Source organism: Morchella sextelata, assembly GCF_020137385.1.
Source record: "Morchella sextelata strain SCLS chromosome Unknown scls_4, whole genome shotgun sequence".
Classification (NCBI taxonomy): domain Eukaryota; kingdom Fungi; phylum Ascomycota; class Pezizomycetes; order Pezizales; family Morchellaceae; genus Morchella; species Morchella sextelata.
The window spans coordinates 1,740,669-1,765,922 of NW_025408619.1; the positions used below are offsets into that span (position 1 = coordinate 1,740,669).

Consider the following 25,254-nt stretch of genomic DNA (forward strand, 5'->3'; position numbering starts at 1 on the left):
CTTTCATAGCCGGCGGCATGATATGAGTGGAATGGGGATTTATGATCGATCGTCAAATTCAAGCACATACCCCACGAAGACAGAGGTAACAGACAGTCATCATGCGCAGTTGTTGGAAAGGTATCACCAACTTGCCATCATTTGGCAGGACCTGGGACTCCAAGTACCTCTTCATCTATCGTAAGAACGCTAATAACTAAGCTAACATTACTGATGAGACTCTATATCTCAACTCACCGCTACGATAAAATTAAACTAAGCATAAACCAAGCTTCAGGCAAAACTTACCTCTATCCCGAGATATCGTCCACAAATTGCTTGATCAGCGCCTAAACACGCGCAAACACGCACATTAGCATGCACCCCAATCACATCAAAAATAGAGTGCGAAAACAAACCTGCATATCTTTCGCTGCCTCCCTCCCAGTTTCCAAAACCTCCTCATGGTTTGCCTTTCCCATCTCCATTACACCCTTCAGCTCGCCACCATCCTTCCCCTCGACCAAGACCGCATCACCTCTTGGTCCCTCCTCCAATACCGACTTATTCGTCACCAGACTCATTGCCAGCACCCGAAGCCCGCAGTGCCGCGCCACAATGATCTCAGGCACCGTACTCATACCCACGCAATCCGCGCCCATCATTCTCAGCATCCTACATTCCGCACGGGTCTCGTACGACGGTCCAGACACGAATACATACACGCCCTCGTGGAGCTTCCGGGTCTCTGTCGTGCCCGGCAGCTTCTTATAGCTCTGGTGCACAACCTTTCGCAGCTCGAGGTCGTATGCATCCGAAAGAGCGGGGAAGCGCGGGCCCCAGGCGTCTTCATTGGGTCCTCGGAGAGGATGCGCCCCAGAGAGACCAGGAAGATTAATGTGCTGGAAAGGTTAGCTTGGGAACAGCCTGGAGGGAAGGGGTCACTACGTCGTTGATGATCATCATGTCGCCGACGGAGTAGGACTGGTTGAGCCCGCCGGCGGCGTTGGTGACAATGATGGTGCTGATACCAAGAAGCTTCATGACGCGGGTGGGGAAGGTCACTTTCTCGATCGAATGTCCTTCGAAGAAGCTGTTTGTGCAATTGTTAGTCCTGTTCACCGCCTGGGGGGGGGGGGGGGGGGCAGGTGCTTACTGTACGCGGCCAACCATCATCACGACGGGGGTCTTCTTCTCGCCGAGGAGGCCAAAAACGAATTTACCGGCATGACCGACAACTGCGGGGGTGGGTTAGCTAGGGGTTTGGGAGAGAGAACGGGCTGACTGACCGGTGGAATGGGGGAAGTTGGGAATCTTGGTGTAAGAGATTTCGAATTGAGGAGAGCTGTGGAGCGTCTCTGCGAGACCGCCGAGTCCGGACCCACAGATGATACCGATACGAGGGCTGGAGAGAGCGGGGGGAAGCTGTGCCCTGATGTGGTCTGCGGACTGGGTTGCGAGGGAGATTGTAGTGGTGGTAGTGACTTCGGCCATTGTGACAGAGGAGCTGGGACTTTTGGTTTTGACGGCGGTGAGGATGCGGATGAGTATAATTGATAAGAGGGAGAGCCAAAGGTTGAGGAGATATGCTGATTGAAGTGTTGAAGGAGGTGTTCGGGGGAGGTGTAGGAACCTCCCGTCGGTTGTCATCGCACAGCAACGGAACTCGCCGTCACCCCGCGCACCCCGCCATTTGTGTTACGGGGAGAGATTATATTTTCACAAGAACTCACTCACTCACTCGCTGTTCTTCAACAATCACCCGTAGCCATCTATCCCTTCTTCTCATTATTAAGTGTATTGATTACTGCGCTACAAACAGTCTCCCACCAGCTCCACCAACTTCACAAACGCCTCACCGTCCAGCTCCTTCTGCTGCAGCCCCAACCCAACAACCAGCATCCGCCCCTCCTCCTTCCTGCGCATCGCCAAAACAGATGCAAGCTGGACGGCAATTGTCTGTCCAAGCGCCTCCCGCTCCGGGACAGTTCCGCCAAGGAGGGTGGTTGGCGTCAAATGAGATAGTGGGAGAAGCCCGTCTTCGTCGTCGGGTGACTTGCCTTCGAGCAGACCGGGATGGTGTCCGTCGAGGGGTACATGGAACTGGATAGATATGGAGGTAAGCACGCGTAAAAACCATGATACGAAGATAGGGCAGAAAGGTAGATAGGCATGTACCCATTGCGCAAGACGGCCTTGTTGCGTCAGAGTTATGACGATCTTATCGGCAAAGGAGACTACGCTGCAGTCGGTGTGAATGCCATCAATGAGGCAGGCCGACTGCTTGGTCGAAGCGGGGAACGGAGACTCGAGGATGGTGGCCATTTTTGTAGTGACGATAGGTAGAGAGCTACTTAGAGATGAGAGGTACTGTAGGTGAGAAGAGAGACGCTTAGCAGGGTTTGTTTACTTGTGGAACGTTGATGGGCTTAATTGATCCTAGAGATAGGCCCGTCTGCTAACTACAGATAGTAATCCCACTAACGATTGGCTACATGTACTGATGTGTGCCTAAATACCAATTGAGGATAGGTGCCGGTATTGTTTTACTACTATACCGATGCCAGGGAATGGTCCCCTGCAATTGGCGCCACCATTAGTGGTTCGTTCATGGAAGATCACTCGATCACATGTGGAATTTACACAGGGAGATCACTGGCACCGTGTGATTTGGGCCACAATTTTTCGAATATATATGTACTTGTTGCTCTATGGCAAAGAAGAAACACTAGTGGCAGATTGGTAGCTGTAATCTTATATCACCTGTGAACTCCCTGGATAGATATCAATCTCCAAGAAAGGAAGACTATCCTTTTATCAAATACATATACCTATTGTAAGCTCGTGAGACCAAGGGGGGAAGATCCAATATTACTCATAATGTACATGTGGTAAAAACTAGCCCTCTCTCTATTTGCCGAGAGAAAAAACAACTGGCCAGCTTGATGCGGTAAGGGTTGGTTTTTAGAAAAAACGGCAGCAAAAACTGCAGCAAGTCAGGGGGGGTTAAGCATATAGGTACACGTATTAATGCTCGATTTCACTGTGTGCGTATACGTAGGATAGGTATATATTCCATATCACCGCTATCACAAGAACTCCAATTCAAACTATATATGGTTCGGCCGATCAATAAATCAGATCCGGGATAGATTTGCTTGCCTTAACAGTACTGAGAGGTCTTTTTTCAACTTAAGGAATATATCAAGCAAGTAATTGGAATTGCTCTACGTGATAACCTATACTCGTACTCGTAGAGAGATGCCCCAGGAAAATTTTCAAGTACGGTCTAAATCTCATTGCCAGACAATATATCTCTTGGGGTTCTTACAGTCCCAAGTGCGCTAGATCTACCACGTCACGACAGGTCAACACCGGGCACGCAAAAGTATGGAACGGCGAAATTCTAGCTCAAACTACTAGGATGAAGCCTAACTGAATCCTTGCAATTGGCATATGATGTTTATATTGAAACCCATTCACACTCTCTCTTCCACAACTAGCGTAACTTAAGAACACTCTGCTCCCTATCAGGCAGGGGCTCCACTGGCCTCCTTGGCCCTTGGGTCCTCTCAGGAGAACCTGAGGGGGGCAGTGCCTTCCCCCCTCCCTGGAGAAGGGAGGATTATATAGTTTGTCCCCCCCGCCTCCTTTAGGGGGGGGATTGTAATCGCCCCCCCCCCTTTTCCCCAAATCTCGAGGAGGGTTGCCATTCTTTTCCCGGGCCCTCAAGCGGCGGGTGCACACATATCCCAGCCACCCTTATCTTCTGTGTGAAGAGGGGGGCGCGCGGTGTGGGTGCGGTTTGCCCCCCCTCCTCTTCCGTGTGAAGAGGAAGGGGGTATTAACGCAATTCGGCCCCTCCCCTCTTACCAAGAGGGGAGGGGCTTTTTTTTGCGTTAACTCGTTTGCCCGTTCCAGGCCTTAGGTGACACCGAGGCCTGGAACGGGCAAACGGGTTATATGTACTATGGGGTTTCCTTGCCTCCTCTTCATACGAAGAGGAGGGGCTTTTTATGCCAAGTCACCCCCCGCCCACAAGCCTGCCATTTCTCCTTCGTATTGAAGGGGAGGAGGCTTTTTTGCGTTGAGTCATTTTCTCCGCCCCTGTTCGGTCCTGGGTGAAACCGAGGGCCTGACAGGAGTTGAAGAATCTCTTCCAGTGGAGGTATATGAGATTAAGGTGTCATATACCTCGCGCGCGAGGTACTAATATATGTAGCCCCAAGATTCTGAGGGTCGACTCGTTCTATATATATACGTATATATACAATTAATGAATTGAGGGCCGACTCGTTTCGGTTGACCTCATCCCTTGTGAATGATCGTAGATTGATATTCTACGACTATCAATAGTCAGCTAATGCCTCAAGAAATATAGAGACGACTGGAGGCAGAGGTAACTCGATATCACCCCTCCTCGTTGTACGTACATACATGTACGTAGTTCTCTTTTGTTCCCCGGCCAATGCCAATACATTTGGCGAGTGAGCGTTCATGACGCTAACCAGAATGGTGGGAACTGAAAAGGGCGGTGACCTCTAGGGCGTAGTGGCTATCTGAGAAGCCTGTCGGCCCGTATATACTACTAGACTAACTTCGCTTTTGGAATGGGGAGCTTCGGTCGATGGTGGGTAAAATGATTATATTTTCTTAAGGCAATATTAGAAATATACTCCAAGCTAGCGAAGTAAATGCATAAAAGTACACATTTCCCATACAAAATATCGAGGGAAAGGCACTAAAAGATGCATTAACTGACGAAGCTGTGTGGAAATGTATCAAGTGATACCTTTCCTTACATATTAAATGGATTTATTAGGGTTCGTATCCTAGAAAAGTAACATTTTTTTTTTAGCTATTTTCTTTTGTTTAATTCATTAATTGCATGCAACCTTGCAGTTATGGCAATTTTTCTTTTAGCTATTGTGGGTTAGGGTGGAGGGAAAATGGTCCAATTGCACTCAAGATGCATTTATATGTATAGTTCTAGTTGGACATAAGTCACCGTCCTTGCGCCAAAACACACCAAAAAACGGCGAAATCAGCCTTTTTCGGGTAGCCCCGGCACCCACAATTTTAAAATATAACTTATACCAATTGATAGAATACAAATTAACTATTAGGAAAATCATTGGAGGCTCTTAATTTCAAAATAAACATTGTAGCATTGTTGGTATAGCATTTTGTTCGGTTCTCTGAAAATGTGCCAAGACCTCGAATTTGTATAGGGTCTTAGCAAAATTCGACCAAATCCCAAAATTTGCAAATTCAAGGCCTCATAACTCTCCACATATTTGATGAAAAGAGCTACAGCTCAGAATATAGTTTCCTTTATAGTGTATGTTCCTATACTGAAAGTTCTATAGTAATTGATAAAGAATTGAAGGTTCGAGAAGGTGCTCATTTTTGCTAATTTTGGTGTGTTTTGCTTCAAGACGGTGACTTGTGTCACGGTACTGTAGCTGTACATTTAATTTACTAGTAGATCAGATAAATGGAAAGAAACCGCCAGCTCCTCTATAGAGTCTGCATGGGCTGAAGGGTGAAAAAAAAAAAAAAAGAAGGTGAAAGACAAGCCGAAATATAAGTAACTATTGAAAAACTCTCTTCGTATCCAACCAAGTATCAAGCAGGAGCCGGCCCAAATCTGTACCGAATAACAGGAAGCTCCTCTCCATGCACCCTCCTCAAATGTTGTAATAAATTATCCCTGCGGGAGAATCCTTTTACCCCAACCTTTTCGCACCCCGCCACAGTGCAATTAAGCAGCTCCTTCCTAAGCCCGTGCTTTGTCCGACAGTGGCGGTTGAAGTCGTTTTTGCTCTTGGAGATATGCGTACAATTGCCGGTGCTGAGGCAGGCGATGTGGAGCCGTCTCTGCAGGCGCTGGCATTTGTGGGGGCCTCTGGTCGTAGTACATTAGCGTGAGTTTGTATAAAGCAATTAATGGTGGATCTAAGTTGAAGCTTACAGTAAGTTCCCTTTACATTTCCCGCTGCAGAGGACCTCCGTAGAGGATTTCTCAGAGTGAACATCAACTACGGGCGCGGGAAGATCAAGAGCGGCCGGTTCTGAGACCTCTACGGAGGGGTTCTCAGGCTGAACATCAACTACGGGCGCGGGAAGATCTATGGCAGCTGGCTCTGCTACTATCAAAGGGTCCGGTTCGGGGATATCAAAGTTACACGGTGAGTCGAAGGGTAGGAGTTGGTTAAATTGCAATAGAGAGTTGAATAGCTCAAACAAGTCATCGGGGGCTTGCTCGAGTAGATCGAAAGGTCCGGGAAGGTGTTGTTCGTCCTCAGATTGTTCTGGTAGAACGTACTCGGAAAATGGGAATGAAATGGTGAAATTTCGATTGAAAAATTTAAAGAACTAGCTGCAGACACTAAGTCTGCTTCGCTCTGCACTAGCGCAAAGCGCCAGTGCAGGCTGTAAATAACAGAGCTCAGAAAAAGTAGGATAGTTTGAACCGAGCCCAGATGATAAGGGGATTTTGGCTATAGCTAGAGTTCGATGAAGTTTGCAAAAATAAGAGCTGGGTGGTAGCCATTAGCTGCAGCTTTATTCCCGATGTTTAGATCCCGAGAGCGAGCCTGAACAGGGGTCCGCGAGCCTGGAGCACCCACACTCTAGGTACATGTATGTAGGTGGACGTCCCAGTAATATTGTGCGCCTACATAGTTTTAAAGATGACGGCATTTGGAAGCTGTGGAACAAACATGACTCCTGGACCAATCAGAGGGATTCTTTGCTGTAATGCATGGCTCAAGTGGTACCTTTGGAGGTATCCCTTGGACAGATGAAACTCTCAAATTCGCAGCCTGGGCCGTGCACGCACTTAGTCAGGTAACCTTCTTGCTTTTTGTGTGCGGTAATAATAATACAGCCTATCAAAATCAGCATGAGTTACTGGATAGGACTAGAATTAGCTGAAAGAGGGAAGTTGCGAATTTGAGAGTTTCATTCGTCCAAGGGATAATATATGTATGTACGTAAAGTACGCACTGTTCCACTTTACACTTCCGAATTCCCTAAGGCTTTATAGATAGAAAATCGGTATGTATAGACAAAGTCTTCTTCATTATATGTATTATCTAACTTTTTCTTTGCGGATTTTTGATATCCGTTGCAGTGGTGGTGGCGAAGTCTTAGACGATTGACTTTATGCTACCTTTAAGATCGGGGGCACCGTGTACACTGTTTCCCCTTCCCCTTTATAATAGATATATCAGTGTTTTATTGATTCTAGGTATAGGAATCTAGATTTCGTGTAGATAATTATAACGCTACATATGGCGCGTTTTATGTATATCTAATATATAGTACTGAGTATATGTATTTACATATGCAATGGGTATTTTAAAGGTTTCGATTGGCCAAGTTTGAGAACCTCTTTTTGAGATGTGTCTTTTTCAATTATTCTTTCTGTTTGTTTCTGTGTGCACGTGTAGCTTGACGACTCTGAGTAATCCAAACTATTGATAGTTTCTAGAACGTCTGTTTGAGCCAGTCGAGCACACAGTGTAGTTTAGGGCTTCTTGTGCATTTGATCTTTAGGTTGGTGAAGTGATCGACAGACACTAATTTCACGCTGTTCAGGTCATATCCTCTGTACTCCGGCCTCAGCCGGAAACAACCTGTAAAGCATATATATGCACACGTATGTACACATATAATCTCGTGCCCCTACGAGCAGCAAGCAGCAAGCTACTCACCATGATGTGTGTACTACTCTATATATGTGCTTTATTCTAAGATAATCAATCCTCTCATACCTGCATATATGCAGTGTTGGTAATGACCCACGACCCCTAACGACCGGCCAATGTTAGGACCGGTTCGAGCACCATGGGCCGTAAAAGGCAATGACCGGTCAAAGACCCAGCCCCATCGATAAAATCGTTATGACCCGACCCAAAGCTGAATTTTTAGGACCCCCGGTCGTTACCAACACTGCAGGCTGCATGTGCCCAGGAGCATACATAGGCGGCCGGGCTGTTTGTGCGTAGCAACTTGATTCTTGTATTTTTGATCATTTCCCCCTATATGAGCTGCACCACGAAACAGCAAGGGTATCATTACGCTGTTAAAACTGTTAAAACTGCCAACTCTTTCATGTGGCTTGTATGCGAGATTCGCCGGATATTCCCATATCTCATGTTGGCAGTATTTAGATTATAGCAGGCAGATTTGTATGGCAACAGCATAGCTCCATTTTTGTTCGGGGCCCCGTTTTGCGAAAAGAAACTTGTGTTCGGTCAACCAACTAATTCTGTAGCTGCGTTAGAGCGTTGAAACAGGGTTTTCGAAAAGTGGGTAGAACCTATGCTCCGTTTTCACTGCTGCAGCCATCGCAATGCCATACCCCCACCCAAAGCCAACCTTAAGAACCAAAATCACAACTACATGTAGTGTTTGGCAGACCAAAACAGACCCGGTCTCCGTTTTCAAAAGCTTCATCTATCCCCGTCTAGCGGAGCTGTTACTTATAAACGAAGTTTTGAAACCTTCATAACGTTAAACGGGCCTAAGTAACATCTTAAAAGATAAGTAGGTACATATAGTCAACCAGAGGCATTTATTAACGCAAAGTATACAGAATAGAATAACCTTGTGAGTTTCTCAGATTTCGCGATAGTTATGCGCATATGCATTTACCCCCTGGACCCATGAACTTGACCAATGCTGCTAGTTGATCAATTGAGGAACTAGGATATTTGGGCCAATAGAAATCTGGAGGGCCAGGAGATCCTGCAGCTTGCGTGTTCCTTGCCATATATTTAATATATGCTCACCAACTAGCAGTATTTTTCGAGTATAATATCCCAATCCCCAGGACGACCTTAGTGTCCTTCAGCGAGTAAACTAAGCATGATACACCCAAGATTGACATATCCACTCTAAGCCTCAAAGATCAGTTACCATTCCCTGCCTAATTATCAAGGCATCAGAAGGAGTCCTATATAAAAAGTCACCCGTACCTGACTGATATCTCCCAGACAGCAAGCTGCCTTTCCATCACACGCCTCCCTGAACGGGATCTGAGCTATCGCATCGTCAACACAACCATTCGAATTCCCCGCTCATTTCCCACAGCGGAAGAACAACACCATCATGAAGAAGCATATCGAGTGGTAAACATTGAACGACTAGATCATCAGTGCCAGGGATGGTGCCGGCTAGAAGAGCTCCGCTGACGGTACCCAGTACTTTCTTCTCGACTCTGTTACAGTAGTTGAGGTGAGCGCTGCCACAGATGGCCTGAGCTTGACGCACGATGTATTCCCCGTTTATGCTGCCGGCATTGGGAGTGCTACTGATGACATTGCCGCAGGGAGTCCCAGTAACATTGGCGGTGGATGTAAAGTCTGCATATATATTAGAAAAAAGCAAGGCCGTGAGGTTTAAATAAGGTTCCAGAGCCTCTGACCGGCCACTTGTCCCTTTGGGGTATACATCAGGTGAAACCAATGCTTGATGGGGACGGCAAGGGTGGGGATGATGAGGCCGAAGAAAAGCATGTTTGAGATGGAGAATTCTACTTGTTTTTGATGAGATTTCGGAAGGATCGATCTCGTAGTGATCAGTGGTGGGTGAGTGAGTGAAGTATATGGAAAACTCTGTGAGCACTTGTAGCCTATATATTTCTCTTTCCCACCGATGTCTAACAGGCACACGATCGTGTTATATATCTTTCCTAGCTTCTGGGAGGGTCAACTACACACATACTCTATAAAGCAGCTGCATGCGTCTCGATTATATACTACGTAGATCTACGCTAGGGGCATGCAGGGGTGATATATGAGATATATGGGGATTCGGAGATACATGTACTTGCTGATTTGTCTTACAGGAAATTGGAATACCACTACTCGAATGGATATCATTTTTTTTGACATCGCTTCCAGGAGCTGGATACATATCTCTAGTGGACAACCATAGGTGACTGCGTCGTTTAGCTAAATCACTTCTAAAAAGACCACTGTTCAGCTAAATGACCATTCAACTAAATGACTCCTGCCTGCTATAAAAGAACAACCACGGGTGGCCTTCCTCTTCTTCAACACCAACACTTCAACACCACCAACACCTCCACGATGATCATCACCAATGACTTCAGCATCATCCCCTTCACCCCAATTTCCATCAAGTACATCTTATTAGATCAGTGTCCCATCTATTCCCCTCCATTCCCCAACTGTTCCCATCTGTTCCTTGCATGTCCCCCTACGTTCCCCCCTTGTTCCCTACGTTTCCCACCTGTTCCCTATGTTCTCCCCTTCTGCTAACGTAGCTCAGTTCTTGGAGTCACCATAACCATCACCGGTATCAAAGTAGGTCATATTCAGCCCACTGATTGGTATAGCCATTACTAATAGGTAGAGGCAGAGGCAGCAGTAGCAGCGGGGGTAGTAGCAGCAGCAGTAGCAGCAGCGGAAGCAGCAGAAGCAGCAGCGGGGGTAATAGCAGCAGTAGCATTAGAAATAAAATAAATTGAAATTTTTTTTTTTTTTGGTTTAATTCATTAATTGCATAAATAATTAATTAATATATGTATATATCTCTAAAGGACAAAGTCATTTATTAACGGTGGTCATACACACGACGTTGTCATTTAGACTAAATGACTTTCGCCACTTATAGTAAATTGACGAAGTCACTTATACTAAACGACTCTACCAAACGACAAAGTCATTTATAGTTAGCTATTAGAGTATGGCGTTAGCCGTGGGCACATGTCTTGATTTCCATGTTTGAAACAGTCTATTTCTACCGCCGGTGCATGTATTCCTGTGTTCGTTCATATACTGTCGGAGGAACAACTAATGTACATACATGTACATGTGATTCAGATGATTTAACGGCAATCTGACCAGTACGGTCACAGTCAATACATTTTAGTGAGTGCCATTACTGTCGGTAAAGGGCAGCGGTGAGATTCGGTCAGTTGGAGGAGCGTGTACATGTCCATTCAAGCAGTGAGACGATATCTGTATTGTGGATTATTTAAATACATGTTAACGTCTAGACCCCGTTCTTTGCAATAAACCACGTCTTACTAGTTTATCAACTACCACCTGATAAATTGAGCCAAATTTACATACCTGGGGGGCCCGAGCAAGCGCTAAAACTCCACAGAAACTATACGAGGGGAGAAAAACTTCGTACTCGGGCTCGGGCTCGTGGTCGCCAGGCATGCTTTAAATCCAGGCGTCTAGTGATAAAGGATTACCTCTCTCACCTTGCCTATCAATGTAACAGGCCAAAACTTGTTCTATATCAACCGGCCCATATAAAAGGCAAGGAACCCCCCGCCTTATTAAAGACCCCTGATTCTCTTAGGTATAACATGGCGATACGTAGGACAAGCATAGACATATATCAACATCAGAACTTATATTCGTGGGCAATTATCATAAACTACACTCGAATAGACGGCTAATTGTAGGGAATGGGACGTTGGTCGTTCCAATGTGGTGCTCGCTACTAGCTAGCTACATATAGCCCGTGGGTTTTCCTACAGTATTCGATCTGCTCCACCGAATGAATTAAATCTACGTGAGTATATACGTATAATGATCACCAATTGCAAACGCACGTTCGGCTCAAGCATGTAAGACCTCGATCTCGGAGTTCTAGTTATCACAGTCCCTTATCCTATCTGAATCTTGTACCTAGTAGAATGAACCAACAGTTTCTGACTTGCATAAATCATACAGTAGATACAGTACTAGTCCGAGTTTGGAAGGAGTAATGGCTGTTATCGATAAGGAAATGATCGATTAGTACCCCGCTGTAGATCTATATATGCACCTGCCTCAGCTTGAAGTACCGCCGACAACAGCTTCTTCACGACACCGATATCTATAATAGAGCTTTCTAGTCAGGTATTAATATATCCCAATCTATACCCCCTTAATTCAAGCAGATCTAATATATATATCATGAGAAGTAGCAGTCCAACACACTTTTAGTTTCATACCGCGATTGTAAATACCCATCATCATGGCGCCCCAAAAGATCATTATAGATACCGATCCCGGAGTGGACGATATGCTCGCACTTCTCCTCGCTCTCTCCGCCTCTCCCGACGAACTCGAGCTCCTTCTGATTTCCCTCACCTTCGGTAATATCAACATCGAGAACTGTCTCCGCAACACAGTCACGCTCTTCCATGTCCTCGACCTCGAGAAACAATGGCGCAGCTCCCGCGGCCTCCGCACCGGCTTCTCGGCCCTCGAAAAAACAAAGCCCATTGTCGCTATAGGCGCAGATCGGCCCCTTGAGGAACAATTAGTCACCGCAGACTACTTCCACGGCCTTGACGGCCTCGGCGGTGTCCACACTACTGTAATCAAGCTCTTGCTCCCCAAGACCAAGAATATCTACCGACCTGTACTAACCTCCTCTCCAGGCGCCTCATTTCACCCCCTCCGAAACGTGGTCGCACAGCTTCGACTCCACGGCCGCCACCCCTACACCCCCAAACTTCACACCCTCCTCCACACCCGCCCACCTTGAGATCCTCCGCATCCTAGCAGACAACCCGCCGGACACAATAACCATCATCGCCGTCGGGCCGCTCACAAACATCTCCCTCGCCGCAACCCACGACCTCACAACCTTCCTGCGCGCCAAAGAGGTCGTGATAATGGGCGGCACCATCGACTACGAGGGCAACGTCACCCCCGTCGCCGAGTTCAACCACTACGCCTGCCCATACTCCGCCGCCCACATCTATGCGCTCACCTCGCCGAACCCCGCCAGCACGCTGCCAATAGGGAGCAGCTTCGCGCTCGAGGAGGCCCCCGAGAAGCCGCTGAAGCTTAGCATATTCCCCCTGGACATCACCATGCACCACCTCCTCAGCGAAGCAACCTGGCGGGCCGCCACGGCGGACCTGAAGGAGAAGGGCAGCCCGCTGGCGCAGTGGTGCGACATCTTTGTGACGGCAACGTTCCAGAAGATGAAAGACATCTATCTCAAGAGCGCCGGCGAGGCCGGGAGGCGGGACACGGTCGACATCAGCATGCACGACCCGCTGTGCGTGTGGTACGCCATCTCAGCGCTTGCACGCGGGGAGGGGGGGTGGGTTGTGCACGAGGGACGGGACATCAGGATCGAGGCGGCGGGGCAGTGGACCAGGGGCATGTGTGTGGTTGACCGGCGGCCCAAGAAGGTTGAGGAGAACCTGGCGGAGGCGGTCAAGTTGGGGGATGTGGGGGTCTGGCTGCATAGAGGGCATGGGAACCGCGTGAGGCAGGTGGTGAAGAGTCCCGAGGGGACGGATGGGAAGTTTGGTGGGTGGATGCTGGAGAGGATCTTTGATGTGGTGTTGTAGATGTAGGATCGGGATTTGTTGTATATGGTGTGAGTTTTTGGTTGTTGTAAAAATGAAAGGATTGGAAATGATCGGATAGGCTTTTTCTTTTTTGGTAGCCGTGAAACTAATACTTGTATGACATGATTAATTGTATGCAGCCCAGCGAATACTTGCAAGTAGACCGTGTATAACTCTTGCATAAGAAGAGATTTCGAGGAGTACAGATGCGAGTGAGTTTTAGGCTACATGTAGGTCTTCAGCCAAGTCCACTGCAACTCCGAGTGGCTGAGCTACAATATCGATCATTGACCCGAAGGGACACGAACCAAATCACTGCACATCACCCGGCGCGGTGGCGGCGGTGAACAAAACCCTAACCCTCAACACTGGAATTTAACAATTTATTTTATTTGTGGATGTATCTACCAAGATAGAAAGCGAACAAGCAAGAACACATGTAGTCTATCTAACACATCTAAGGTATTACAGCCCCCCCCCCCCCCTTCCTTTTTCCAAACCTCAGCAACAGTACTGATATGACGGTACTAGCTGGGGACTGGGGGGGGCATCTATAGCTATCAAAACAATAAAAAAAGTCCAGTTATAGCTTCTAGTAGAACCTCCCAACTTTCGTCAGCCCCTCCTCATCCCCGCTCCGGATCTCGCCCTCCAGCTGGTCAAGCCCCAGCATCGACTTTGCAATCTCGCACCCCCGCGCCCGCTCGGCCTCAATCCGCTCCCACGTCCAGTACGCGTCCGGATGCGTCTCGGCCGTCGCCGTCGCCGCGTCCAGCTGCGCCAGCACCTCCTTCTCGCTCTTGTGCGCGGCGGCCCCGTTCGCCAGCTTCTTGATCTCGCCGTTTCCGCTTCCGTTTCCATTCGCGACTAGTGCTCCCGATGTTGTTGATACGGCCGCCTCGACGGGCCGCGGCGGCAGCAGCTGGCACTCGGTGAAGATCTCCTCGGGCTTCACGGTGATGCGGCCCATCTTGAAGACGTACTTTGACAGCGCGCTCGCAAAGATCTTCCTGCTGCCGTCCTTGTCCTTCCTGATGCTGACAAAGTGGCTCACGACCCACACCCACTTGCCGTCCCAGCCGAGCAGGCGCGAGACAATCTCGTACTTCTCGAACGGCTTGATCTCGCGGCGGAAGAGGCAGGAGACGCCGGCGAGGGCCACGTAGAGCGAGCGCCGCGTGCGCAGGGACCGCTTGATGAGGTGGCAGATGAGGTGCGTGCGCGCGATGTCGAGGTCGGAGAAGTAGGTGCTGTTGGACTTGTGCAGGTTGAGGTCGCACTCGTAGAGCGGGGAGCGGGAGGTGGAGGAGATGGGGGAGAAGAGGTGCGAGGTGGTGGGGTGCAGGGAGCGGCGGCGGAGGAGGTGGTGGAAGAGGGAGCGGTAGAAGCGGAACTGGGTGGTGAGGGTGTTAGTATCAAAAGCGCATGTGTGAATGAATTGAAGCGGGAATGGGGCGAATTGGGGGGGGGGGGGGGGGAGGGGAGGGAAGAAAAACTCACGTGCCACGTCAGGGGGATGTTCTTGATGTTGATGAGCGCCATGAGCACGAAGAAGAACTTGAACATTGTGCCCCAGCCCGGCGGGCCCGTCGGGGTGAGCTGTAGGAGCTTGCTGAGCGCGGCCATGGCGAGAGTCTCGGGCGTGGTGCTGGTGGTGTTGGACGCGGTCGTGGCGTCGAACAGCGGTTGGGAGGTGTTGGATATTGTCATCGCGCCCAAGGGGGAAATGGCAAAGCTTATATCTATATCGAATCTGAGGCTATGCGCCAAGAAGAAAAGACCGGAATGTGATCGATCAAAAGCTGATAGATGTGGATTTTGGCTGACTTTTTCGTTGCTCGTGAAAGGCCGAGGAATAAGCAATGTTTAGTTGGTCTGGCTGGCTGGCTGGCTGGCTGACTGGCTGGGGCTAGCTAACTGGCCGGCGCAGGGGTTTTGTGGGGGTGAATTGTAGGTACGTAGATATTGCAGCAGCGGTCACGTCCTCCTCGAGAAGAAGTAGATATGAGGACAATTGAGAAGACTGATGGAAAAGAAGAGGAAGAGGAGCCTTATGAAAGAAAGAGATCAGAGAGAAAAAAAGGGATTGTGGCCTAATTGTCCCGCTACGCAGCGAAAAGGGGATAGAGAGTTATGAGCGACAATTAATGCGCTGGATTTGGACGCCTATTAATACCCAGATCCATCCATTAGTTAGAGTAGAGCCTAGTTCGGGCCTATGTAGATTGCGCACCTCGCTTCGATCACTTCAACCTCAACCACCACAAACCACCACAGCAACATGCAACATAAACATAAAAAGCCCCAATCCCCCCCCCCCCTCCAGCGGAGCATCATTAACACCGGCTGCAAGACCAGACATGGAAAATTCGGAAAACCGGACTCTACGGCTCCGAAGGAAGATCGAAGTCTCAACAGAAAAAAAAAAGAAGACCCAACCGTGTCACCAAAGGAACCAATTAATGCCCTACACACAGCGGGTCGAGTAGCTACCCCGGGGTTACTGTTTGCTTATCAGATGCTAGCCAGGCTTGCCGAGGCACGATTCTCAGGGTCAGGGTTGGTGTTTGGTGCTGGCCGCGATCGTGTCTTGTGTGCTGGGCGGGCGGCATTGAGAGTCTACAGGGATGGCGGATGACGTTCAGTTGCTGTTGTTGAATATGATATGGAATCGTTGAGAGAGAGAGAGAGAGCTTGGTGGGGTTAGAGTATGCGATAAGGAAGACATGGTGAACGAAGCAAGGGCCGGGGGGGGCACGTAGAGTACCTCAACGATATCGTCACCCACCGGGCATGGCAGTCGGGGCCCCCATAAGCTGTCAAATAGGCAGAAAGGAACTCGACATGTGTAGCCTGTAAGTGCTGCTTGCAATTGCAGAGTAGACTTGATAGAGTCGAGGGAAACGCACTCTACCGAGCCCGCTATCTATATTATCATATCAAGCGACTGTCTCACAGCTGCAGTCCCACGATACCTACAGTTTTGTCCTTTGTGCTTACTATCCCACCATGTACCTCCATTGTTTACTCACATCAATATGTATTTAAAGTTTGCAAGACAGTCTTACCCTCCCTTGCTTACTTGGTCGTACCGGGGATGTCGTGTGCTGCACGTGCGGAAGGGAGCGAACCTTAAAGTTGCATGTCATGTCTGTAGCACAGCTTAGGCTTTATCGTGTCGATATCAGAAGCTTGGTGCAGGTATGTTCATGAGTACATGTACCTCTTATGGGCGCTCTGGAAAGCCTGGAATCCAGCATGGGGACCGACAATGCCGGTTTGCTAGACCTGCTGCCGTGGTTAAGCTTTTCTACGTAGCTAGTAGATGCGTAAAGACCAGAATGTTTGGCCAGTAGTGAAAGTCACGCTGAATGTGATGTGGATGACTCAATTGATGAGAGGGGGAGAGAGAGTGCTCTAACCGTGAAGATATACCATGCATCTGTTCTACTTGTGCAGTGCTGAGTGTTCTCTCTGGCTATGAATTATTATTATTATTATACAGTGTTGCTAACTCCATATCCTTACAAGGAGAGCTATGTAACAAGGTCAGCTACGTCCTACTCGAGCACATGCACCCAAAGCCCAAACAGGCAGAGTACCTACAACTGGCTACTCCACCCACTCGCCCCATGGCCACCGGCGACGAACCCACAAGTTTACTTGCTTGCGCCTCAACGCCCAGCGCTCCCCGCGAATCAACAGGGAAGAGAGCTACGTCACTAGACCCTGATCTGCCCATAACCGTCTTGGCACCCTCCCTCCCCAAAAAAGCTTATTACCACGCGACACCCCCATCCCCATCCATTCCATCTCCACAGTAAGCTAACAGCTTCCTACCAACTCTACATACCTACCCCACAGCACCTCCAGGGCCCTTACTTACCGCACCTACAAGCCCGCTATCCAGCACTGGCACCATGTTCAAAGTACGCCCCCCCCCCCCCCCCCTCTTCTCCTCCTCTTTCCCACCACAGCTAACCCCCGCAGCGCTCCCCACCCCTCACCCTCCGCGCCCACCGCGCCACCTCCGTCGTCCTCACCCCGGGCGAACTGGTCGAGATCCGAGCAGCACAACGCACATTCGAGGGCGCCTACCTGCGCACGGCGCTGTCGCAGTTCAGCTTCGCGCTGGTGATCCTGAAGATCTTCACGCAGGAGTTCTACAGCATTGGCGCGCTGTTTGCGGTCTTTGGCGCGTTTATCCTGGGCGCGAGTATGCTGCGGCGCAGGAGCGGGAATAAGCAGTTCTTTAGAGACGGCGAGGGGGAGCGGGGGAAGAGGTTTAGGACTAGTGGGAATGTGGGTGCTTCTTTTCCTTTTGGGGTTGTGGGGAGGGGGATGGAGGGGGGAGGGGGGAGAGGGGAGGGAGGAGGGTTTTGGTTCTGGTTCTGGGAGGGTTTTGGGCTTTTTGGAGAGAGTGCTAATGATGGGATGTAGGTTGTGGCGTTGGTGACGGCGATTAGTGTTGCGGCATACTCGACGCTGCTGGTGCTGGTTTTGAGGTTAAGTTGAGAGGGTCTTTCGAGTTCTCCTTCTCTGTGTTTTGTGCTTTTATGTCTTTTTGTTCTTGTTTTATTGGCGGTCATGATTAGATGAATGGGAGACTCCAAGGGAAGGGAAGGGAACAGTAGGCCAAATCAAACCGGACCATGTATCCCCATGCGTAACGATGAAGTGCAACTTAACGGGCGTTTAATGGTATGGTATTGGTATTGGTAGCTGTGGCTTCTTCTTTTCTTTTCTTTTATGGTATTGCATTGTATATTATTCTGTAGCGTACGTACGTGTAGTCTAGGGATATCCTTCGATCGAGTCACTTATCATCTCTACTCGACGACATTGTTTCCCAGCTCGACATTTGTTCCCCTACTTGTACTCCCCTCACCTGAGCTCTCAGCTGGTAGCACAATCTTGGCACCCCGCCCCCCGACGACTCCCAGAATAATGCCTAGCTGCCAAGCTATAGTCCTCCGCCGACCGAATCAACGGGACACCTACCTCACACTGCACACATGTCTTCCTGTCCGATAGAGCACATCCGATAGATCCTCCGCGCGGCTTTCCCTATTCCCTCTTTCCCGCACCGCCGGCCAACCACTTGATCGTGGCCCAGAAAAAAAAAAAAAAAGCATCCTCCAAAACGGGGGTTACCGGGTTTCTTTGTTTCGCGGTAACTAACGTAGAGATACATGTAGCCAATCACCTAGCTCAAGGCTTAAAAAGGGTGTGTGCTGGACATGTGCACTTTTCCATTTCCATTTCCATTTCCATTTCCTTCCCTCCCTCCCTCCCGCCTGATGAACTGTCGTCGCCGGCCCCATCTCGCTGCTGCTGCTGCTGCTGTTTAAATAAGAGTGATCTATGACATGGGCGGCGGGGGGCCAAACGTCGGTTGGCATGGGCCCTGCGTCATTAGTTGGCCTGGGCCTGGCCGTAATAATTAGGGGAAAAAATGCTTGGACGGATGCTTAATGGAGCAACTACCGAAACCGCGGGGAACCCTGGCCTTAACTACTTCTATGTATCGACGAGCATCGTTCTGTCATCGATCCATGCTCTGGCTTACCATGACGTTTCCGAACACGACTAATATTGCATACCATACAAAAAAGCGCCAAATCCACCTTTTTGTATGTCATGCAATATTGGTCGTGTTCGGAAACGCTATGAAGCTACGAGTAGAGTACATATATGCACAAGCATATGTAAACGCCAGAGGTGGGGGGGAGAGAGTAAAAATCAAAGATCATTACTACTCTCGCCTGTCCGCGAATAGAAACTCCCCCAATAACTACAACCTTGTGAAAGTCTCGCATCGGCCGATTCCCTCAACCCGACCTAGCAGCTGCTCTGTCTAAGACTCGACAGAGCTACTTACTCTACATACTAATCTACGCACATACCGCAGATTAGAGTGATATAAAAAGCAGGCCCAGACCCCTCCCTTCTTCATTCTGCTCCCCGCCCCACCTTACAGCACGGCACAGCACACAACGAGCATTAACTGTAATGCTCGGCCTCCAGCTCCCACTTGCTCTCGCGGCGGCGGCAGCCGCCTACTTGACTTCCGTCCGCGTACTCCGATACCGCCGTGTCAACACAACCACCAAGAAGCTGGGCTATGAGGGCCTCACGTCCGCCCAGATCTATGACAAGATCACATTGACGGATGCCCAAACCGTGCAAACACAGCTTCTACTCCTCGAGTTCCCCAAGATCATGTATGTTTCACTTCAATTTGCGCTCTTCAAGGTAAGGAAGGTCCCTTGTCCGCGTCTCTCGAATCTAGCTAGCTATGGCCAGGGCTAAGAAACAAAACCCAACGGGGTACGTAGACATATGCCTTCCCTTTCATGAGCGCCATTCTCGTCAAGTCCGGGCAGCTCGCCACCACCAAGCCCGCTCCCAAACGCTACGTCGACACGGTCGTCCTCGTCGCCGAGTGGATGCGCTGGCCGCTCGACTCTGAGCGCGCCTCGCTCGCAATCGCCCGCACAAACTATCTGCACGCGCAATACGCGCAATACATCAAGCCCGATGACTTCCTCTACACGCTCATCCTCTTCGCCACGGAGCCGCTAATATTCATATCCAAGTACGAATGGCGGCAGCCCACGGAGCTCGAGAAGGCCTCGTTTTGGCGTTTCTGGTATGAGGTCGGCGTTAGGATGAATGTTCCGCCCGAGACGATCCCGAAGACGTGGGATGCGATGGCGCAGTTCGCGAGAGAATTCGATGAGAAGATGGAACCGGCGGAGAGCAATCACCAGGTTGGCGCCATCACGCTGGATATGCTGCTGTGGTGGTGCCCGGGCTTTGCGAAGGGGTTTGTGAGGATGTGTGTTTGCAGCGTGATGGGGGAGCCACTGAGGAAAGCTATGGTGTAAGGAAAATCCCAAACTTGACACACACCCCCCCCCCTCTCTCCCCTTCCAGAATATCAGCAAAGAAAACGGATGGGCTTGGATATATGTTGACATTTGGGACACAGTTTTCCCGAAGTTCATCCAGTAGTGCCACCTATCGTCAACACCGTCATTACTCTCCGCAGGTTCTACCTAAGGCACCTTAGTCTCCCGCGCATGAGGCCGTTGGAGAAGCTTAGTCCGAGTGTGAATCCGGCGACTGGGCGGTATAACATTGGCATCTATGACGTGGATCCATGGTACGTTTCCGCCGCCTACAGCAATAGCTTCTGGTCATGGTATGCGTGGGCAACAGGGAGGCCGTTTATCCAGAAGGGGAAGCATGATGAGGGCGGATACCGTATCGAGGAGGTGGGCCCGAAGGTATTCGAGGGCAAGGGTTTGGAGAAGGTGAAGAAAGATGCGGAGAAGATCAGGGAGATGGGCGTGGGCGCCGGCGGGGGCGGGGCTTGTCCCTTCAAGTTCTGAGAGGTTGAGTTATACAGCCAGTGGAATTGTGGATATGTTGTGTATGGTTGACCATGGGAGGACTGCGGGTAAGCAAATTATACTTAGTTATGTCTCGAGGTGTAGTTATGATTGGCCACGAATATAAGCTCTGATGTTGGTATAAACCTTTGTCCTACGTACCACCAGATTATGCACTATACCACATCCAAGAGAATCGAGAATCTTTATATATTGAGGCGGGAGGTTCCTTGCCTTTATATGATTATGAATTTTCCGCAGTCGGTTAATGTAGAGTATAGTAATCACAAGCTTTGGGTTAAGTGATAGGCAAGGTGAGGTAGCATTCAATCGATAATTCTTTACCAGCGCGCGCCTGGATTAAAGGCATGCCTGCCGGCCACGAGTCCGAGTCCGGAGTTTTTCTCATCTCGCACGATTTTGTGGAGTTTTGGGGCTTTCAGGCACATACGAGATGAAACATCTGGCTGGCTTGATTGATCAGGCGGTAATGGCACTAGCTGTGACTGGTCAGATTGCAGCTTGGTTATCTGGATTACAAGTAGTTGTTCCTCCAATGATGTATGAACGGGCAGAGGAGCACATATGCTGGCTGTGGAAAAAGGATTGTCTCGAACCATGGACTAAGAATGCATTCTGCGGTATGATATCATCATCAAGGTAGTTGTATTCAATGTTTTTCAGTTCGTGACTTGGCTCACGAGTATGCAAGGTTTGAAGAAGATCAGTTTGTTGAGATGATGTAGCTTCGTTCCTACTCAATGACAGTTCAGATGTGTATCGTCACGCCAACGAGTGTTAAAAGGACGTGAAAACATTATGTGGCTATAGCCGAGAGGATATAACCGACTGAAATAAAAAAAGAGCCACGACGCTAGTTTAAGAGGTGGTACCAGTGACCAGTCCGGAAGCAGTTGGCGGTGGCTGTCATCTGTATCATTGTGATACAACGCCCTTATATACGTGCAGGGCTTATTGCTAATATATTCTATCTTCGACAAGCTCAGTAATAAGTATGAGAGTCTCCCTCTATTTTACCTTGAAGGATGACTGGATTTTTGAGCACGCATTTCGGTGCTGTATATTATACACCGATTTAGATGTCTTATATCACATCATTATAGACAATGCACCCCAGAATGTCTTGAATTCAGCGTGATATCCTTTATATATTACTCCATCCTTACCTGGATACTAATCGCGGACGAATGGGACCGCTAGGTCCCAGGAAAATCACTCGCTCCGCGTTTCATATCCCAAGGCTTAAGTGCGATCAACGGCCTAGATATTTCTCTGGTTTGCCATGTCGAAATTCTTTACCACTATGACGTCTTGGAGCATTCATATTCATGCATTGACCCATCCCATAGAGCTTCTTCCTGGTGAGGGTTGTCGAGCATCAGGGCGGAATAAAGACGGCATCTCTAATATTGACAAATGTGTTTCCCCTTTACAATTGTTGTTGGATCGATGCAGGTTGTATGCTTATTAATGGTCTTGTTGTTGATGGAGTTCTTTAACGCCATGAATGGTCAAATACCGGTAGCTGAGAGCTGTGGTGCTGTAATACGTGCGGCCTGTCATCTAGATCTGGCAAAATGAGAGAACTGTGCTGGGAGGATCTGGAAGGATTCTTTAATGTGGGGTGCGGCGTTATTCCTTTACCAGTACAGTTTGTCTGTCTTACCCAAAACTCAGGGGCGTTATGACTATTCGAATATCTGACTAGGTCCACGACGAGAACGAGATGCCAAGATGGGAAAGCCTAGGCCTAGATACCAAGCGGGCTGAGTTGAAACTTTTGTATTTGAAATTGAATTCAAGGCAAAATTCTTTTTTTTTCCTCTCGTTTTGTTTTCTTTCTTTTGGCTATGTTTGATGACAGTTTGTTACCAGAGCCGGTTTCGGGTATGCGGAAGTATCTTTTTTTTTTTTTTTTTAATCAAGCTCTATTGTTTCTAGGTACAAAGAATCGCATAAAGTATAAACTATGGCGTAAAGACCTATCCCCGACCGGCTATTTTTCCACCTATAAAAAGACTTACGAAGACAAAAGAAAAATATGAGAGAGGGGAAAAATCCTTAATGGGGCCGCCGAGAACCTAGTCTCCTGGAGGTAGTGGTGGGGTGGCGCGGCGTTTTTATGAGATTTCCATCGCGGTCTGGGGATTGGGGGGGGTCGGGGGAGTGGTGGGTTTCCTGCTGGGGCAGGCTGGGGCGAAGGAGCGGTGGGTCCCGTTGCAGTTGACGCACTTGGCGGGGGAGATTTCGCAGCAGTTTTCAAGAGGCGCCGATGCTCCTTTGCACATGGCAACTGGGCAGCGGTGGTCTTGGAGCTTGTGGGGGAGGGTGCACAGGGGGCAGGCGACGGGGGACCTGCATCCCTGAGTGGCATGGCCGAGTTTGCAGCAGTTCCTGCATTGTGTGGTGGAGGATGCTCGCCACATGACGTTGCAGCGTCTGGGGCGGGAGAAGAGGCGGATGGTGGTTCCAATGGTTGCTGCCTCTTCCGCCGTCATGGAGACGATGACAGAAGTGGTGGCCTTGGAGGAGCGGGAGGTTTCGTCCGTGTTTAGGAAACGGACGGCAGAGGGGGTGATGCCAACGGCTAGTTTAAGCGCGGAGGGGAGGATCTCCTCTAGGCATTCCTGGTTGGGGAGCTCGTAGAGAGGGACGCCATGGATGGCGAGATCGACGTTGATGGGAGCGGGCCGGAAGGTGGTGAAGGGGTTTTCTGGGGAGGCTGCCTGCACGTTTAGGATCGTGGTAAGGGCCTCGAAGAAAGGTGTGTAGACCGTTGATGGGACGGTGGGGGGAGCGGTAACAGAGACTGTACCTCTGTTGTTGATGGTGACGGTGAGGGAGGTGACGGGGGCGACTTGGTGGCTTCGGGCCAGGGCTTGACCGAAGAGGCGGGGGAGGGTTGCCGTCAGCCTTTCGGCATTGGCGATGGGACTGGGGGTTTGTAACGGCAGCTACGTATTTCGGCTAGGTGATGAACTGAGATGAGGGAAGGAGGTATCGTGCAGTGGAATTAGGATTTGTAATGGGGATTTCTGTTATGTTCTTTGGGTTTCTGTTACGCGAAGGTATTAGTCATCGTTGGATTATGGATGGATATATAAGGGGGCGTTGTCTTGTGCTTTTGTCTGTTTTCCTTCTTCTCTTTCTTCTTTACGCAACCTCTGTATTTTATTCCACGAATACTATTCTTTGTTCGCACTACGTCATAGGGCTCCAACCGGTTTATCATACCAGGTAGAGCCACCCATAGTCCATAGTCAAAGTATACCTTTACGTCTACGTCCACGTCTACGTCACTACCTAGGTTGTATTCCTTGGCACCACAGTCTATCGCCTATAGTCCCCGTGATACGTAGGTTGCGTCCTCTATCGCCAACCAATACAACACCATAGCCTACAATGTCGGAACATGCCCATGTCGATTATCAACAACTCAACGATAACCTCCAAAGATTTTTTGAAGCGCATCCACAGGTCGATCATGTTGTCGGAGCTGAAGCTTATGCGCTTCTTCAACAGTGTCAAAATGGTCTTATTCAATATGCAACGGATTTACAGGAGATAGAAGCGGAGGCTGAGAGGGCAAGAAGGATATTTGAACGAGATCTTACTGCTGCCCGAGCTCAACAAACTGCTGTTGAGGTTGTGGCCCCTGACGAAGAACCTATTGGAAACAACGCTCCACCTGTACCTCCAGCGCCACCAGTTACAGGTACCACCTATCGGTCGGAGAAACTCCCAGATCCCGATGTGTTTAGGGGGGATCGTGATCGAGAAAGACTACACTTATTCAAGCAACAAATGAAAATTAAGTTACTGGGAAATATCGATCGCTATCCTACACTACAGTCTAAGTTATCGTACGCGTTCAGCAGATTGGAAGGTGCTGCTGCCAATCAGTTTTTACAGTACATGGGAGAAGAAGGTATTGCCCTACCTTCTATGACACGGTTTTATGAGATTCTGGATACAGCTTTTGGAGACCCCGATCGAATGCGGACAGCTAGAAGAAATCTTCGGAACATCAGACAACGCACTCGAACCTTTGCCGATTATTTTGCTGAGTTTCAACGGTATGCTGCTGAGTCGGGTATGGATGAAGTCTCTCGGATTGAGGCTTTGATGGAAGGAATTAATGGGGAACTGGACGAATCAATGATACACCATGAGACTCCTGCAACGGTAGATGGTTGTGCAACACTCTTGCAACGGTTGGATAACCGACGACGGGCGGGCGGAAGCTAAGCGAGGTAGTAAAAAACCTTGGACTACTACTGCGACCCCGGCTCTGCGTCCTCCACCAACAAATCCTGTTCCTGCTCCCCGTCCTGCTGCCCCTGCTGCCAACCCACCTGCCACTGAGAATCACCCCTCGTTCCGTCCTGGAGGTGATGTACCCATGGACCTGTCTGGAGGACGTCGTCGCCCTACCCCTGCCGAAAGAAACGCCCGATTAGCTGAGGGCCGATGTTTCTATTGCGGAGGTGTCGGGCATATGGTTAGAAA

General features: G+C 49.3%; 8 protein-coding genes across 8 annotated transcripts; 3 read left to right on the top strand and 5 right to left on the bottom strand.

Annotated features, from left to right (window-relative positions):
- Positions 1-290: 290 nt before the first annotated feature.
- H6S33_010358 (uncharacterized protein) lies at positions 291-1,629 on the bottom strand (the record flags this gene model as incomplete). Its single annotated transcript, XM_044841734.1, has 5 exons — positions 291-329; positions 399-881; positions 928-1,072; positions 1,136-1,217; positions 1,269-1,629. 5 exons carry the CDS (start codon positions 1,627-1,629, stop codon positions 291-293), a joined length of 1,110 nt encoding a protein of 369 aa, XP_044697501.1.
- A 162-nt stretch (positions 1,630-1,791) lies between these two features.
- On the bottom strand, positions 1,792-2,304 carry H6S33_010359 (uncharacterized protein; the record flags this gene model as incomplete). The annotated part of the gene is made up of 2 exons (XM_044841736.1): positions 1,792-2,082; positions 2,158-2,304. 2 exons carry the CDS (start codon positions 2,302-2,304, stop codon positions 1,792-1,794), a joined length of 438 nt encoding a protein of 145 aa, XP_044697502.1.
- Positions 2,305-5,607: 3,303 nt separating this feature from the next.
- H6S33_010360 (uncharacterized protein) lies at positions 5,608-6,706 on the bottom strand (the record flags this gene model as incomplete). Its single annotated transcript, XM_044841737.1, has 3 exons — positions 5,608-5,887; positions 5,954-6,306; positions 6,680-6,706. The coding sequence occupies 3 exons, from the start codon at positions 6,704-6,706 to the stop codon at positions 5,608-5,610; spliced, it is 660 nt and encodes a 219-aa protein (XP_044697503.1).
- A 2,122-nt stretch (positions 6,707-8,828) lies between these two features.
- H6S33_010361 (uncharacterized protein) lies at positions 8,829-9,506 on the bottom strand (the record flags this gene model as incomplete). Its single annotated transcript, XM_044841738.1, has 4 exons — positions 8,829-8,885; positions 8,967-9,031; positions 9,096-9,353; positions 9,416-9,506. The coding sequence occupies 4 exons, from the start codon at positions 9,504-9,506 to the stop codon at positions 8,829-8,831; spliced, it is 471 nt and encodes a 156-aa protein (XP_044697504.1).
- A 2,485-nt stretch (positions 9,507-11,991) lies between these two features.
- On the top strand, positions 11,992-13,327 carry H6S33_010362 (uncharacterized protein; the record flags this gene model as incomplete). Its single annotated transcript, XM_044841739.1, has 2 exons — positions 11,992-12,336; positions 12,401-13,327. 2 exons carry the CDS (start codon positions 11,992-11,994, stop codon positions 13,325-13,327), a joined length of 1,272 nt encoding a protein of 423 aa, XP_044697505.1.
- A 592-nt stretch (positions 13,328-13,919) lies between these two features.
- On the bottom strand, positions 13,920-15,037 carry H6S33_010363 (uncharacterized protein; the record flags this gene model as incomplete). The annotated part of the gene is made up of 2 exons (XM_044841740.1): positions 13,920-14,720; positions 14,828-15,037. The coding sequence occupies 2 exons, from the start codon at positions 15,035-15,037 to the stop codon at positions 13,920-13,922; spliced, it is 1,011 nt and encodes a 336-aa protein (XP_044697506.1).
- Positions 15,038-17,247: 2,210 nt separating this feature from the next.
- On the top strand, positions 17,248-17,842 carry H6S33_010364 (uncharacterized protein; the record flags this gene model as incomplete). Its single annotated transcript, XM_044841741.1, has 3 exons — positions 17,248-17,256; positions 17,318-17,629; positions 17,768-17,842. 3 exons carry the CDS (start codon positions 17,248-17,250, stop codon positions 17,840-17,842), a joined length of 396 nt encoding a protein of 131 aa, XP_044697507.1.
- Positions 17,843-19,339: 1,497 nt separating this feature from the next.
- On the top strand, positions 19,340-20,724 carry H6S33_010365 (uncharacterized protein; the record flags this gene model as incomplete). The annotated part of the gene is made up of 3 exons (XM_044841742.1): positions 19,340-19,582; positions 19,666-20,213; positions 20,322-20,724. 3 exons carry the CDS (start codon positions 19,340-19,342, stop codon positions 20,722-20,724), a joined length of 1,194 nt encoding a protein of 397 aa, XP_044697508.1.
- Positions 20,725-25,254: the final 4,530 nt, after the last annotated feature.